This window comes from Astyanax mexicanus, chromosome 4, assembly GCF_023375975.1.
Source record: "Astyanax mexicanus isolate ESR-SI-001 chromosome 4, AstMex3_surface, whole genome shotgun sequence".
NCBI classification, from domain to species: domain Eukaryota; kingdom Metazoa; phylum Chordata; class Actinopteri; order Characiformes; family Acestrorhamphidae; genus Astyanax; species Astyanax mexicanus.
Genome location: NC_064411.1, coordinates 30,217,067 through 30,234,174, shown reverse-complemented (window position 1 = coordinate 30,234,174; position 17,108 = coordinate 30,217,067). Strand labels below are relative to the sequence as shown.

The 17,108-nt window shown below is 37.8% G+C and overlaps 1 protein-coding gene across 1 annotated transcript in view; it reads right to left on the bottom strand.

The window, feature by feature from the left end:
• Positions 1–3,234: 3,234 nt before the first annotated feature.
• klhl24a (kelch-like family member 24a) overlaps positions 3,235–17,108 on the bottom strand; it is a 48,277-nt gene continuing 34,403 nt past the window's right edge. Inside the window, exons 7-8 of the mRNA XM_007236375.4 lie at positions 10,188–10,376; positions 3,235–8,963 (exon numbers count right to left, since the gene is read on the bottom strand). Of these exons, the coding sequence (XP_007236437.2) occupies positions 8,763–8,963; positions 10,188–10,376 (390 nt within the window). The 3' untranslated portion in view covers positions 3,235–8,762. The remainder of the gene's footprint in view (positions 8,964–10,187; positions 10,377–17,108) is intronic.

Genomic DNA, 17,108 nt, shown 5'->3' with positions numbered 1-17,108 from the left:
TTTTCTCTGACGCTAGCATTTTAATGCTACGCTAGCAGCTAGTAACTAGCCCATACTACACATGGTTAAACATGTTAGCATTCACCGCTAAATATATGTCTATTTGTCCTTTAGAGTGTGCAAATGTGCAGCTGCTGAAATCATGCTGTATTGATGACTGATATCTGTGTGCAGGTATGTTGCAAGTGAAAGTTATTTTTATTTTTTTATACAGAAATGTTTGTGTTTAGAGGTAATGTGTTCAAAGACTAGAGAAAAATCCCCTTACTCTAGCAAAATATTCAGCCAAAAGAGTATGACAACAACTCAGTGAATATTGTCTCCGAAAAAAAAAAAAAAACATTTATCCAATGTTATGTACAGTGTTATGTCACAGTTATCTTTTAAATACTTATATATTTATATAGTATAGTGTTTTATATATATGTGGTTGACATATTTGGCTGAAAAAATGTAAAAAAAAAAAATAATAAAAAATCCATCACGGAAATCACTGGGTTATATTTCTATCATCGCTTATCTTTCCAAATCTATACATGGTCTTGGAGATTTTTTTCTTGAAATTTACATTTATTTATTACTAGTTTACGGTCTTAGTAACTACAATTGTCATATGGTGTGACAGTAATGTTATTGTGTATTAAATTAAAAATGGCTATAATGTGATAATGTAAGTCAATTTATCCTGATTCTTTATCATTAATATATAAAAGTATAGCATTGTTCACATGCAAATATGTTAATTTTGCATTATTGTTCATTATCTACACAAAAAGGAAAACATTTAATCGAATTATTTTAATATACTTCAAATTATTGTGGGAATACCTTGTTATAAAAGTACCAAAATTCTTGTAACCTTTGCTGGCACTATTCCCCATATGTCACATTGAAGAGTTTAGGATAAATACTCAAAATCTTTATATATATATATTTTTTTTTATTCTGAATGTCACACCATATGATGAATCACACCACACAACAATCTGTATGCAAAAATCTGTATTAGCTACATTTAGCAAACAAACTTGGTTTGGCAAGTGACTGAAATCATTCTCAGTTACAGCAGAATAACAAAACTGTTGAAGAAAAAGTAAATTCTACTCAACATAGTGAGGAATTTTTATAAGTAAGTCATTTAACTTTTTTATATTTAATGCATCATTTTATTTTAAAATGAGAATATGCAAACAATAATCAAACAGACAGCTGTGGATGTATTGTTACATGTGGGTATTTTGTTTCAAATCATTAATAATTAAATACAGTATGAGCCTAAATTGAGTATATGATATACTGCATCTAAATTATTACTGTTCTGATTGGCTGCCTTGTGTTGTGCTTCATTCAAAAGCCGTCTGGGCGGAAATACAGATTCTCTCGGTATGTATGACTGTTTATATGTAAATGGGTGCAACATTGTGAACATAATGTATTCAAAACAGGCTGTTTTTGCATGTTAGTTTTCACACTACACTGGCCAGGCACCATAATGTCTGACCAAAAAAAAGTCACCAATCAAAAAAAAAAAAAGCTCACACTCTAAAATTTGGTTGATCATCAGATAAAAAAAATTATTGATGGAATAACCTGGTCTGTATTCAGTATATTCAGGTAGTCAGCTGACCTCATTCTTTCAGCACATACTGTTGCTGAACCTAGACCTGCAGACCAACTGCAGCATCAACCCCACATCATTTACTTACTTAAATCCAGGTGGAGACGTTTTTTTGGCCAGGCAGTGTATAACGTGTTTCATTTGGAATTCCATGGTTTTCTCCCTAATCGTGTCATAAAATGTAAGATCATTACACCTTTAGCTGTGGCAGCAAAGGCTGGATTGAAGCACCATCATCAAATCTTGAACAGAACAAGGTTTCATCTAAGGTCAGTCCAGTTTTCTTGTTTATGACATCGATGCAAACAAAGACAACAGTGGCTGGCTGACAGACGGCTTTGTTGGCGTGCAAGCATGCTTCTTTTAATGACGCCCCTCTCCCTCATTCTACTGGGGAGAATGTCTTTGTAGAGTTTTTTTTAGGGGCATGTCTTGCGGTCAACAACCTCAGAAATCCAATCTGCAGGCTCAGGGTGCATCAGTGTCAGTTCAAACTATCTGTCAATATTTGAATAAAATAAACTCTATGACAAAAGACCCAGGAGGAGCCCACTGCTGAAACATAGAGATAAAAAAAGCTAGACTACAGTGTGCCAAATTGTGGCAAGATGAGACAAGATAGAACTTTTTGGGAAAGCACATCATTCTACTGTTTACAGAAAACAGAATAAGGCCTGCATAGAGAACAGCCCAGTTTCTACAGTCAAATATGGTGGAAATTCAAAGATGTTTTGGAGAAGTTTTGATACCTTTGGCATTGGGTGGATTTTGGGTCGCAATGTAGGGACCAGTGTCAGAAAATTGTGTTTTCATCCTAGCTCATGGGTCTTCCAGCAGGACAATGACCCAAAAGATACTTCAAAATCACCCAGAGATGGATGAAGACAAAGCGCTGGAGCGTTCTGAAGTGGCCATCTATGAGTCTAAATCTTAATCCCATAAAATATCTGTGAATAGATCTTAGCATTGCTGTAGGTAATAGTAGAAGGGTGGTCAAAAATTAAGTTGAGAGGTGTAAAAAACTTGTTGATGGTTATAAGAAGTGATTGATTTTACACGGTATTTGATTTAACACTGTATTTGCGTAAGACATAACTACAGGCTGAATGAGTTTTGCAGCAATGTGAGGTATGTTTTTTTGGGTCCATGAGAGTATTTATGGACTGGACTAAATAATACCTGACTAGGCTCACAGGATTATAAGGGGCACTGATGATTTTTGGGAAAATTAAAGGCTTTAAATGCATCATATGGTGCAAAAAATACGGTAAATGTTGTCGTTTAAATTGCACTAAGCTACAAATGTAAGCAGTGAAGATAAGTACAGCTTTGCGTTGTTTACAGTAAAGCCCTGGCATTTGAGGCATCTGAGCAAAAAAAAAACCACAACTGTAATCATCTGCATCGCTAAATTCCTCAACCAGCGTGCGGTTCTGACTGCCAGCGAGGAATCCTTAACATGCTGTTCCTCAGAACAGCAGAGCCTCATTCACGCTTATGTCATGACAGTTTGCCAGCTATTTAACATCTTTCTGTCATCCTGTCATCTGCTCGCCCCAGGCCTAACAGACTACGTCCTGTGGGTGTAAAATTCAAATGAACATAAACGTACGACGTTAGCTTAAAAAAAAACTTTATTGAGACTTTACTAACAACAGCTCCGCAAGCAATATACAGAAATGCATTGCTAAAAGAATACAAAAACACAATAAAACATTAAAAACAGTTCATTCTTGCATGCACTAGTGTGTATACTATGTGTATGTACTGTACATACAGCGTATACAGTATACGCACTAACGTAAAAGGATCCTGCCATTCAAAAGGTTTCACATGAATACTCGTTGAAATCCCATTCTCTCCTACAGGCGGAGGTAAAGATTTTGTTGCTTTGCTTTTAGAAACAAATATGAATGTAAAATGTTGTACATTGTATTGAACCTGTAGTTGCTTATTGTACATTAAAGAATCAACTATTGATTTACATTTGTTGTTTAGTCTTCGTTCCTCATAACTTGCAACTTTTGGACAGATGAGACCAAGATAGAGCTTCTTGGTATCATTCAAGCTCATCATTCTACTGTTTTCCAAAAATGCAATGAGGCCTACAAAGAAAAGAACAAAGTACCTACAGTCAAATGTGTTGGAGGTTCAAATATTTTTTGGGGCCGTTTTGCTGCCTCTGGCACTGGTTGCCTTGACTGTGGGCAAGGCAGCATGAAATCTGAACATTACCAAAGAAGATTTTGGGTCACAATGTAGAGCACAGTGTCAGAAAGTTGAGTTTGCATCCTAGGTCAAGGGTCTTCCAGCAGGACAATGACCCAAAACATTTCTAACTTCAAAAAGCCCCCAGATATGCATGGAAGCAAAAAGCTGGAGCGCTCTATAGTGGCCAGAAATGAGTCCCATTGAACCCAAGCAGGAAAGTGCCAGATTTACAGCTTTGCTACATCAGCTAACAGATGCCTGTGTTGACTAGCATCACACTGATGACTTGACTGGGAAATAATGGGGGAAAGAGTGCCATCTACTGTACCCACCTAGGGAGAGTATTGTCAATTGTGCTCTCTCTCGGACTCTGGCTGCTGATGCAGAAGCAGCATAACCCAGGATTCAAACTTAGCATCCTAGTCCTCTGTGGCATTTAGAGCCCTGATTTGTGGATTTAGTAATGTGAAGAGTTAACACAACTTCTACAAACAAGCTTAAAACTAAATTAAATTTACACAATTTTAAACAATATACGATAAATGCAGCAAATGAACAATAATTGTGCATTAAAGTTTGCATAATTGTCTCCAACAACATGTAATTTGACATGGGTTGCTCAAACGTTTGCACACAACTGTGTTATAGACACATTTGGCTTTTTGTTACAGGTCTATAGAACTATAATTGGACTATATATATAGTTTATATAAGGCCACAATATGCAAACAAACCACTTAAACCCTTTATTTAACTTAAACAACACCTTAGACCCAGATATGGGTTTCTAATAGGGTTTGGATGAATCAGGAAATTCATCTGATCAAAACAATGGAGGCGTATGTATTCACCATGACATAATAATATATTGCGAGGATTGACTGCATCATGTATCACTATAATCTCAACACATGACTATATATTTCAGTCGCAACTCAGTTCTAACTAGAATCTCACATATGGCTTCGTTTTACACCAAGAGCCCATTGTTCACAACATTTTAAATCAGTCACATCGTAAATCATTTCACGCAAGATCAGAAAAGACCCTGCTGGATGTGACAAGTGATGAGCAAAACAACAAACGAAAGGCAATAATGGAGCTGAAATAAGGCACTCAGATTTACAGCGCAGAGCGGGCAGGAATATGCTCTGGGGGAAATTGTTCAAATAAATGAATTGTTCTACAAAACCCTGTGCCAACATTCTCGTCTGAATCTATCTGATTACTACAGATAAATCAAGCTGCTGCTGAGCTTCGGTGACAACCGTCTCGACACTCCAGCACTCCAGCGTTCAGTAAAGACGTAAAACACTGATTTTACAGGCAAAACAGGACAGTTTGGGTTTGGGGGAGCCCCCAAAAAAATCCAGCCTGATCCAAACCCGTGCTGGTTCTGTCCAAACCCAACCCAACCCAGCCCGCCGCATAATATGAGCTCGAGCCCGATTTAAACCCCACATTTTTCATCAAGTAGCTAGTTACTAATTGTAACTACAGTTCCAAGTTGTCTGAATGAGTAAAATCTGTTTAGAATGATGTTAATGAACAGTGCAATACTGAAGAAGCATAGACCTTAAGAAAACTGTTACACACAGCATGTTCGGGTTGGGCATCGACTTAGGCAGGGAATCTAAACTCTAAATCAACTTGATGGTTGTGTATAGCGGAACAAACTGAGCATGCTAATCATGCTGGTGGAGATGTGCGCAGGCGCAGTAGCCATGACAACCCAAAAAAAAGGGGTTTTGTGCATCATTGGGTTACTATAACATGATGAACTGCTTGTGGTGTTTTTTATCAGATTTTATCAGTGATTTTTAAATATGTTTCTTGGGCACCGAGTGGTCCACCGGTCTAAAACACTGCCACTATGATCGGTGAGATCTCTGGTTCGAATCCCGGTCATGCCCTGAGAGAGCACAATTGGCCTTGCTCTCTCTGGGTGATGTCGATCAGCACAGGGCGTCTGTGAGCTGATGTATCAGAACCAAGTTGCTGCGCTTTCCTCCGAGTGCACTGTGATGCTACTCAGCAATGCTGCATCAGCAGCAGTTTGAAAAGAGGCGGAGTCTGACTTCACATGTATCGGAGGAGGCATGTGCTGGTCTTTACCCTCCTGGTGTTGTGGCATCACCTGTGATGGGGGATATACTGCTAAACAGGTGGGACAATTGGCCTAGCTAAATCGGGAGTAAAATGTAAAAAAATTGAAATTAAATTTTGCTTTAAATGCATACATATTTTGTATTTTTGTAAGATCAGCAGGGGTCTAAAAAACTGAAACTGCATTCCTGAAACTGCACTGTTGCCTTATTTGTGTGAGGCATATACAACAAAAAGGCACATACAAAGCCATTTCCAATACAAATACCAAAAAAAAAGAGTACTAAAGTATAATAAAACAAACATAACGTGAAACACTGAGATATACTGTATATCATAGCACTAATGATAACATACATATTAACATTACATTAAGTGCATGACTGGGGCTCTGTTTTAAAACAACAAACAGAAAGGCACGATGGTTATATGTATGTAGCAATAACATAGTTCCACTTAAATTAAAATAAAACAGCAAAAAATTAAATAAAACGAAGATTCACAGCAATATCGTTTATGGCAAAACCAGCGGAGGCTCCTGATTCGTTACTGACCAGCTTTTTCAAACCTGTCAGTCAGTCTGGGGGTGGACACAAGTTCAGTACAGTTCAATGTGTCCAACACAAGAAACATGAAAGTCCACCTAAATCATGATAAAACTACAAAACTATAATAAATCCATATATAAAACGCTAAAAAAGTCTAAAGTAAGTTAATCTACTTTTGTCTACAGGCTACAGAATGTGCACTATATGTGCTGCTATTATATATGACATGATATAATATTAAAATATTATAAAACACGTATAAAAAAAAAACATTAAAATTATAAAAAATTAAGGAAAAATAATGATTACAAATTACAAATAATTTACGATAATATCAAAACAGAACAAAAGTTCAAAAAGATGAAAGACAGATAATAAAAGAGACAAATATTTTACACAATTTGCGATTAAAACCAAAAACAAACTACATGAAAAAATGTGGTAAATTTAACAAAAATTTAAAAATAACAGTTAAATAAGAAGAAATCATATAGCAAACACCCTTAAACACTCTAAATATGTCTCAAATCAAACAAGTTTAAGCACATGACCGCATCACTGCAAAGCGTCCAATTAAAAGCTGCTGATTCATTCCTGCTGTTCTGTGGAAGCGATGCGAAAGCCGAGCCTGAGTGTGATGTGTGGAGTGATGAGAATGTAACCAGCGGCGTAGCGTCCTGCCTTATCTTTACACAAGTATGCATGCTTTGATCCAGAGATGGTAAAAAAGAAAAGAAAAAGAAACTGAATACATATATGCAAATTTACTGTAAAATACCAGTCAAAAATTTGGACACATATCAAAGCTGTTTCTTAGGACAATAAGTAATGATATGAGATAATTACTTCAGCCATGAACGAATGGCATCACTGCAAAAACTGCCCAAAGCATTACACAGCATAATGCTAGCCAGTCTGGGAGGCTGTTAATTCCACATATAACCAGTGATTAATGCTCTCCTCCAAGCATGTTTAGCTGTCTAATGAAATTTAGAAAGAAACATGTGGTATTTGGCTTTGTATGAAGCTCATAGCGGTCTTCATTGCTGTTTAATGAGAAGGTTCTCAACAAATCACTACCTATTTTGTAGATTTTATGGATTTTGTAGATATTTAGTGGATTGTCAATTCTGCCAATTCTTTTGTAAGATGAATCCCTTTTAAAGTTTATATTTAACATTTTTCGCACTAAAAGGCGCACTTAAAATCCATTTTCACAGAAATTGTCAGTGTGTCTTATAATCCGGTGCACCTTATGTATAAATTCTACCAGTCAGGTTGTAAGGAGCAATAAACCCACTCCGCTAAAGTACAGCGTTACACAGGAGTATACAGGAGCAGTATTAGCATTAGCCACTAACCACAGCGATAGCTCTTTCCCCATTCAGAGGTGAGTATATTGAACTGTAGTCTGTGTGTTTTCTGTGTTTAAACAAGCTACTCGAGATGAAGCGCTAGCTGATAGCACCCTGGCTTACCAGAGGGTTACTCAGTGTGGTGCTGTCAGGCGGCATTTACTAGTGCTAAGCGCTAGCACTTCTGCTAACCGTGCTAAAATATTGGAAATCTATGCTTACTGTAAATAAACGAAAGTGCTTTACTCACCCAAATAAACAGTTTTCAGGAGAGAAATCTGTGTAGATTAACTTTGAAAGAAAAGGTTTTTTTTTAAGAATTAAAAATGATTTTGTTTACTTATTGTTTTGTTTAATTATTTTGAGACTTGCTGGATTAGGAGGGAAACATTGTGACACCCCTGTTCCTTACTATTGTCGCTTAAAATTTGCCTTATAATCCGGTGTTCCTTATGTATGAAAATAGACCAGAAAATAGACGTTTATCAATAGTGCGCCTTATGATTCCATGCACCTTACAGTCTGTAAAATAAGATATTTAACACTATTCTAAAATGCAAAAAAATAATGCTAATAATAATAGGGTTAAAGCTAATGTCTTGTGTGACATGTGTCCAAATTTCTTTTGGTATGGCAAAAAAAAAAAAACTCTATGAAAATACAAACATAGAAAGAGAGAAATACAGAGAGAGAGACAGAAGTATCCAGAGTAGTGGGCACTCACAATATAATAGAAAAATGCTACAAAAAATACCTCCAGTCTAAGGAACACCCCATTATCACCAGTGACCATCTAAGTGGTCCGAGTGATCCAATGGGCTAGTGAAGTATAGTTCCGCTTAATGTTCCATTGTTGTTTAATCTAGCCAGTGATACATTTGTGTGTGTGTGTGTGTATGCATACATGTGTGTGAAAGTGCAATCTCAGGTCCGATGCAGTTTCTCATTGAAGCGATGTATGGTGATGCAGCCGTGATAGGAGATGGGGCGGGGCATAGCAGCCACGCCTGTGATGATGCCGGAGGCGGGGTCATAGCACACAATGCTATCAGAGGCTTCGCCGTTCTCTCCTCGCCCGCCCAGGATGAAGATCTTTCCGTTACACACAGACATCCCGCAGCACTCCTAAACACACACAAACCATGAGGAAACTGAGCATGTCAGCAATGCTAAATGTTGCAAATTAGCATGCTAATCCCTCACACACTCGCCTTTAAGTGACTTATGTTTGCATATAAAAAAAAGTTCTGTGGTGTTTTTAAAGTAGTGATTTTTATGCCATGTTTATTTATTATTATTATTATTATTATTATTTATTTATTTTTGTATATATTTTTAAATAGTTTTGTAATATTTCCTTTTAACTTATTTAGATTTTATTATTTATTATTTAGATATTTTTATTATTATTATTGTTTTAATTTTTTTAGTTCATTTATTTATTTACATTTTTATTGTATTATGTAAAAGTTAGTTGTAGCTTAATCTGAACAGTTTTTTCTCATATTAATCTTATTTTCTTTTTGTTCTTAATTTATTTTCAATTAAACCAAGTTTTATTATAATTTTTATTTATTTTTTAATTCTATTTTTATTTTTTTATCTATTCTCTCTTTTATTTACTGTTATTTTAAAATGATTAAATTCGTTTTTTTTTTTTTTTGTCATGTCAGTCCCTGTATTTGTAAATGCTCGGTTACATAAAAAATTAGGGCTGCTCTCAATGTGCTTCCGAATCAAAATAAAGATTGATTGATTGATTAATGTAAATTGAGTATGACCTAAATCAATCAGCCATAACATTAATACCCCCTGCCTAATGTTGAATAGGTTTCCTCTTCTGCCTCCACAAAACATCTAACTATTCGACATTCAATACAAGACTTCTGAAAGTGTCCTGTGATATTTGCCACCAAGACCTCTATGAACTGCATCTGTCCGCCTTAAGCAAAGGTATCAGAAGTGATAACATTCATTACTCAGACAGAAGTATAGATTCTAGGGTTTAAAATACTTATTTAAGTATTAAAAAGTGTAAAAATACTGCTTTTAAAACTACTTAAAGTATAAAAGTTATAGTAATAATGTAAGGGGAAAAATGCCATTAAGGACAAAAAAAAAACACAGTCCTATAGTGCAAAAATGAAGGAAATAAATGCAAAATGGAACAGAAGGCTCGGTATATAGTGTATCTGTAATTAGCAATGAGCTTAAATTAGCTGTAACCCTGCTTTGGAAAAGCGTGGTTCTTCTGAATTCCAATGTAATTAGATCATTATCAAGGTGTATTAGAGCAGGAAACCTGATATCAGGTGACCGGCACCTGATAGTTGAGTGAGCAGGATTTACCTGTCTGCTGAAGGTGTTGACAACTGGCATCCAGAAGTCCTGTGCTGGGTCGTAGCAGTAGATGGACTTGGTCAGGCCTCCACACACATACACCAGGTTGTTGAGTGACACGGCCGCGATGTTACGCTTGGAGATTGGAACATTGGCTCTTAGCAACCAGCTGTCTGTCTCTGGGTCATAGCACTGCACCTGTAGGTCACACAAAAACGTATCACCAAATCAGCAACTGACTCTATACAGCTATACAAAATAAAATCAGTTATCAATGTGTATGAATGCACAAGAATCGCAGGACCTGCAATGCCAGGTGGAATGTTGAATTACTCCAACGTTCCGGAACTAGTATGGTCTAGCACAGGGCCTGTGAGTTTGTTTGAACTATTATGAATGATAATAAAAAAAAAATTAAAAAAAAACTTCTCTGGCGAGCTTTTGTTTAAATCCCTCCCCTGTCTCTCTGTCACGCTTGGCATGGCTTTAGTTTCCGCCTGTTCTTGGGCTCCTTATCTCACTATCTATCATTTTTTCCCAGCCATGTCCCAATTCACTAGCCAGGGCATACTGTATTGGACAAGGGTTTGATCTCTCATGAGGAGCAGTGTGTTTATTTATTTATTTTTTACCTGCTTTGAGATCAACTGTTCTTCAATTGTGTTCAACAACCCTCTGGGCTGGATAGCTAATAGTCTGTAGCACTCCATTACACTTCATTTTCCAAAACAGATTTTTTTTGTGGCCAGCCATATAAAATGGCTTGAAAAATATCTGCCCCCCGGCCAAACTGAACTGCCGACCCCTGGTCTTGCAGGAGGGTCAATTCTTGCAGTTGGTAACCCCTAGTAGTGATACGAGCGATATGTTCAAAACATTTGTTGCTTCTGAAGCCAAGGCTTCCAACTGACATTTTATCAGTAGGATTATGCTCACCCACACACAGCAGGACGGTCTCCACCATATTGCGACACTTCCTTGTCACTTCCTTGCACAGTCACCAGATTAATTGCCTACATCAAGTATTTAAGGGACCTGCTGGCTAACTATGAATGTAGCGCAGGATCTAAAAGCCCAGCTGCAACAACTGTGAGTAAATGTGCCGCAGGATGCCACATGATAAATGTATAGTTCCATACCCAACTCTTCGTTGAAAAAAAAAACGACATAAGAAGTGCTGTTAACAGTAAGCCATGTAGAAAACACAACAAACGTGGAAGAAGGTGCTGTGGTCAGATAAGACAAAAGTTGAACATTTTGGTCTAAACGCAAAGCGCTATGTGTGGTGGAAAAGTAACACTGTGAAACGTGGTGGTGGCAGCATCATGCTGTGGTGATGCTTTTCTTCAGCAAGGACAGAAAAGCTGGACAGTGTTGGTGGAAAGATGGATGGAGCTAATCCTGGAAGAAAACCTGTTGGAGGCTGTAAAAGACTTAAGACTGGGAAGGGGATGCTTATGTGATGGAAGGAGAGTTTATTGTAACAGAAAATGTGCAATATGCATTAAAGAACCAAAAGTATGGGCACCCTTATCATTTTATTGATTTGAATACTCCTAACTACTTTTTACTGACTTACTGAAGCACAAAATTGGTTTGGTAACCTCATTGAGCTTTGAACTTCATAACCAGGTGTATCCAAGCATGAGAAAAGGTATTTAAGGTGGCCAATTGCAAGTTGTCCTCCTATTTAAATCTCCTCTGAAGAGTGGCATCATGGGCTCATCAAAACAACTCTCAAATGATCTAAAAACAAAGATTGTTCAACATAGTTGTTCAGGGGAAGGATACAAAAAGTTGTCTCAGAGATTTAACCTGTCAGTTTCCACTGTGAGTAGTAAGGGAATGGAAGACCACAGGGACAGTTCTTGTTAAGCCCAGAAGTGGCAGGCCAAGAAAAATATCAGAAAGGCAGAGAAGAAGAATGGTGAGAACAGTCAAGGACAATCCACAGACCACCTCCAAAGAGCTGCAGCATCATCTTGCTGCAGATGGTGTCACTGTGTATCGGTCAACAATACAGCGCACTTTGCACAAGGAGAAGCTGTATGGGAGAGTGATGCGAAAGAAGCCATTTCTGCAAGCACGCCACAAACAGAGTCGCCTGAAGTGTGCTTTTGTTATTAGATATATCAAACTGAAATGACTGTTGCAAACACCCAAATATTTACAACTAAAATGATTAAGAATAATAGGGGTGGCCAAACTTTTTCAAATGACTGTATTGTTATAGGAGGGCTGAATACTTTTGCATGTCACACTTTTCAGATTTTTATTTGATTAAAATTTTGAAAACTATGTATAATTTTCGTTCCAGTTTTCCACAATTAAGTTATTGTAAGGTGTCAAAAAGTGAAAAGCTTTTGCCAGCCACTGTAACTAGAAGTTTGTATACAGCTGGGTAAGAAAATACTGTTGAGCATATTTGAAAAGCTGAACTGCTCTTCTTTGGAAGAATTCTTCTGAAAAGCCTGTGTACAGTAAAGCTGCCCCCAGGGCACAAAAACAGAAAAGATTAAAGAGAATCCAATCCGTTCCTGAGAAAGGAAAGAGTCCATCAGCGTTACTATAAACTAGTGTGGGATTCCTGTGGGAAACTGAGGTGTCAAAAGAGATGAAACTTTATACAAACAACCACACTGAGAAAAAATTCAAGATATCGTATGGACACATTCCATTAACTGGAAATATTGGCACACAAAGACTCATATGAGCTATATTATATGACAAACATTACATTGTTAGACGAAAGTGGGGTGGCAGACAATAGCCTTACATACGAGCAGCAGGAATTCTGCTAAAAAAAAAAATAAAAATAACAACATTCTGTAGATGTGATCTCTGAGTGCTGTAAACAAAACGCTATCTCTACAGTGGAAAATGCCAACACACCCCTCCCTTCAGTTCCTCACTCTTTCCTCTCCCTCTTCTCTCTCTCTTCTTTTTATTTCTTTCACTCTTTAGGACTAGAAGAGGCCTCATTCAACATTACAACCAATTCAGCAATACTATACCGGCAACCAGCTTCGTCCAACATCGCTACTACATTGACAGCACACCAGCAACCAATGTACTTGTAAGTGTGATTTTTTCAATACTTTTTGGGATTAAATTGGCACAATTGTAGTATATAAAAGTATACTTTTAAGTATGCTTTGGGAATACAAAAATGTTATGAATGCCGCGGGGTGAGCGAAGGCTGCACGTGCGACGCCACTCTCCACACGGCCAAGCGGTTTGTCCGACCCCCCACAATCCCCCGGCAACACACCCACCCAAACATCCCCCCCAGTGGGGGCGTAGCTTGTTTTAACATGGTTAACAGAAAGGGTACAGTCCACTTTACTCAACTCTGAATGGCAAAAGAGCTAACTAGCGCTTAGCGCGGTAACTGCTAATGCTGCTCCAGCAGTGCTAGCCGGGTTAGCAGCAGGCTACAGGTTGATAATTCTCACCTGTGAACGGCAAAAGAGCTAGCAGTAGGCGCAGTTAGCAGGTAATGCTAATGCTGCTCTAGCAGTGCTAGCCAGGGTAAGCAGCAGGCTACAGGTCCATAATTCTCACCTCTGAATGGGAAAAAAGCTAGCAGTAAGTGCGGTTAGCAAGTAATGCTAATGCTGCTCCAGCAGGGGTAGCCAGGGTAAACAGCAGGCTACAGGCCGATAATACTCACCTTTGAAAGGCAAAAGAGCTAGCGCTTAGCACGGTTAGTAGCTAATGCTAATACATACTGCCTTAGTCTCGAGTCTCGGTGCTGGAGAACTAAACGACAGAAATAAACTATAACGCTGTACTTCAGCAGACTGGCTTTGCTGCTACTAATAACCTGACTGGTAAAATTCATGCACATATTTTAAGTGCGCCTTATGGTGGGAAAAACACGGTACTACCTCTGCGATAACACACTACCCTACCGGCCTTCTCTGACATAACTACTACAGTGATAGCGTACTGGATACCAGCCTTGTCGAACACTACTATCTCTGCGATAACACACCGGCTTGTCTAACATCACTAGCTTGCTTACAATTCATGTTGAGAGAAGATGCTGAACATTGCAGAATCCCTGCACGATGATGCACTATCAAGTTAAAGGTCAATGGTATCAGCGATCAACCAATCTAATTGAAAGACAATCTGTGTACCTTCCCCATAAACACTGATTGGTCCACCTCTCTTCTCATTCTATTTCACCTTCTTACCCCCTCTATCTCTCTATTCTTCTCTATCCCTCTCACTTCACTGTGCTCTGTCTTTCTCTCTATCTTTGCAGCAGATGGCTGGTAAAGAATGCAGAAATTAGATCAGAGGTGAAACAGGAGAGTCCACGTGTGAGACGTTACTAAAGGCTGAGAGGACCCAGTGTGGGAGGCGTTATTTGATCCCTGAAAAAGACAATCCAAAAAAAATCCCATCTGCTGTCCAGGTTATCAATCACACATCTACACACCCCCACCACACCCCATATGCCGGTTTCTGTTAGCCACTGGGCTTAAGTGTGATGTGAAGAGCTCTGGTTACAGAGAAAGATTCCCACTGATTAGCAGCTCTTTCCACCAGCCAGCGCCACTGAGCTCAGCCAGCAGAGCAGATGGCCCAACCGACTTCACAGATAAAGCCAATATTCAGGAAAATAACGACTGTGAGGGGTTTTACAATGCGTTTACTGTCTCTACCATTCTAGAGAGTAGCAGTGGGGAGTACTGCCAATTAGGGTTCTATCAGCTGTTTAATCGGCAAGGGATTACTTTGGCAAACCTTTAAAATGTCAAACTCTACAATACGTTACAGTTACAGTGGTTTGGAAAAGTGTTCATACCCTTTGAACTTTTTCACATTTTGTCACCTTACTACCACAAATTTAAATGTATTTTATTGTATGTATTTTTAGTGTTAGACCAACACAAAGTAGCACATAATTGTGAAGTAAAAAAAGTGTGAATCCAACTGTGTGTAAATTAGTCTCAGTATAAATACAGCTGTTGTGTGAAGGCCTCAGTGGTTTGTTAGAGAACACTATTAAACAAACAGCATCATGAAGACCAAGGAAGAACTCACCAGACAGGTCAGAGATAAAGTTGTGAAAAAGTTAAAAGCAGGGTCAGGTTATAAAAACACATCCCAAGCTTTAAGCATCCCAACGAGCACTGTTCAATCCATCATCTAAAAATGAAAGAACAAGTATTCTACAACTGCAGACCTGCCAAGACATGCCCATTCACCCAAACTGACAGATCGAGTAAGAAGAGCACTAATCAGAGAAGCAGCAAGAGGCCCATGGTCACTCTGGAGGAGCTGCAGAAATTCACAGCTCAGGTGAGAGAATCTATAAGTCGCGCACTTCACCAATCTGGCCTTTTTGAAAGAGAGTATACAAGAAAACTATTGTTAAAAGTAAGACATAAGAATTGTCGTTTGCAGTTTGTAGCCACAAACCATGTAGGAAATACAGCAAACATGTGTAAGGACATTTTGTGATCAGATGAGACCAAAGTTCAACTTTTTGGCCTAAATGCAAAACTCTATGTGTGGAGGAAAAGTAACTTTGCTCATCGCCCTGTGAAACATGGTGGTGGCAGCATCATGCTGTGGGAATGATTTTCTTTAGCAGGAAAAGGCATCCTGGTCAGATTTGATATGAATATGGATGGAGATAAATAAAGGGCAATGAAAAAAAACCTGTTGGAGGCTGCAAAAGACTTCACACTGATTTGTTGCTTTAAGTGCTGTTTTTATTTCTTCTTTCAATCATGAAAATAATTTCAAACTCAATATAGACACAATATAGCCATGTTAAATGATTTAATCCAATCTGTGAAGATCTGTTTTAGACTGAATCCTCAAAACAAGAAACGTTTCTACTGAAAAGCAGCTCAGGAGCTACGCGCTCACCATCTGCCTCTTCTACCTAACTAGCGTTGGTAATAATATCCTAATGACAGCAGGATCTGGAGCTGATAAAGAGCGGTTCAGACAGACGGGGGTTTGTTTGAACAGCACGGTGATGCTGAATGGAGCGGTGAGGTTCCACTCGGCTGGGTGTGTGTGGGGCTCTTCATTGGGAGGAAAGGTGAAAGGGGTTGGGAAAGAGCAGCTGTGTGTGGAAGCTAGCAGGGGGGTAAACGTTAGAACCGCAGCCGATAACAAAAGAATGGTTTAACTGGAATTATAAAACCATACATGCACGCACGTTAACTAGATGCTGTATTAAAAAAGCATGGGTATGGCATATACCCATTTATATTTTGTGGTCCTTGGCAACCATAGCAATTTTTTTTTTCTATAATAAATGTAGATTTTATATATATTAGTAGTAATTTACTTCTTAATTGACGAACAAGTATTGTGTGGTTTTGTTGTGTCTTTCATTGTATTGCATGTATATTTTGTTCTTTGTTATTTATTGTGAAGATTTTTGTATAATTGTTTTGTTTAATTTATATTTGTTTATATGCATGCTCTAAAAAAATAATGCATTAAGTACTTTATTATTTTGCCAGTGTTTCTTGGCTGTTGCTTTTGGTTCAACAGTTTGGTTATCATTAGAATTTGATGCAGTTAAGTTAAAAAGTGAAATACAGCAAAAATAGAAATACAAACTTATTTTCAGTAGCAATGTATTGTTTTTAAGCAAAAAGGCAGCTGATGCCATACATTACAGTGAAGAAGGATATTGATGTTTTACTACTAACAACACTGCTTAATACATTGCTTTGAGCGTTAACTGCGCATATATATATATATATATATATATATATATATATATATATATATATATTATTATTATTATTATTTTGCTAAAAGTACATTTAAATAAACATGAATTTGCTGTTTAAAGGCAGATTCTATAGATTAATTATGTTAATGACATTTAGTTGTTGTGATTAACTTCTTTGTAATGCACTTCATTAAAAAGCAGTTAAAATGGAT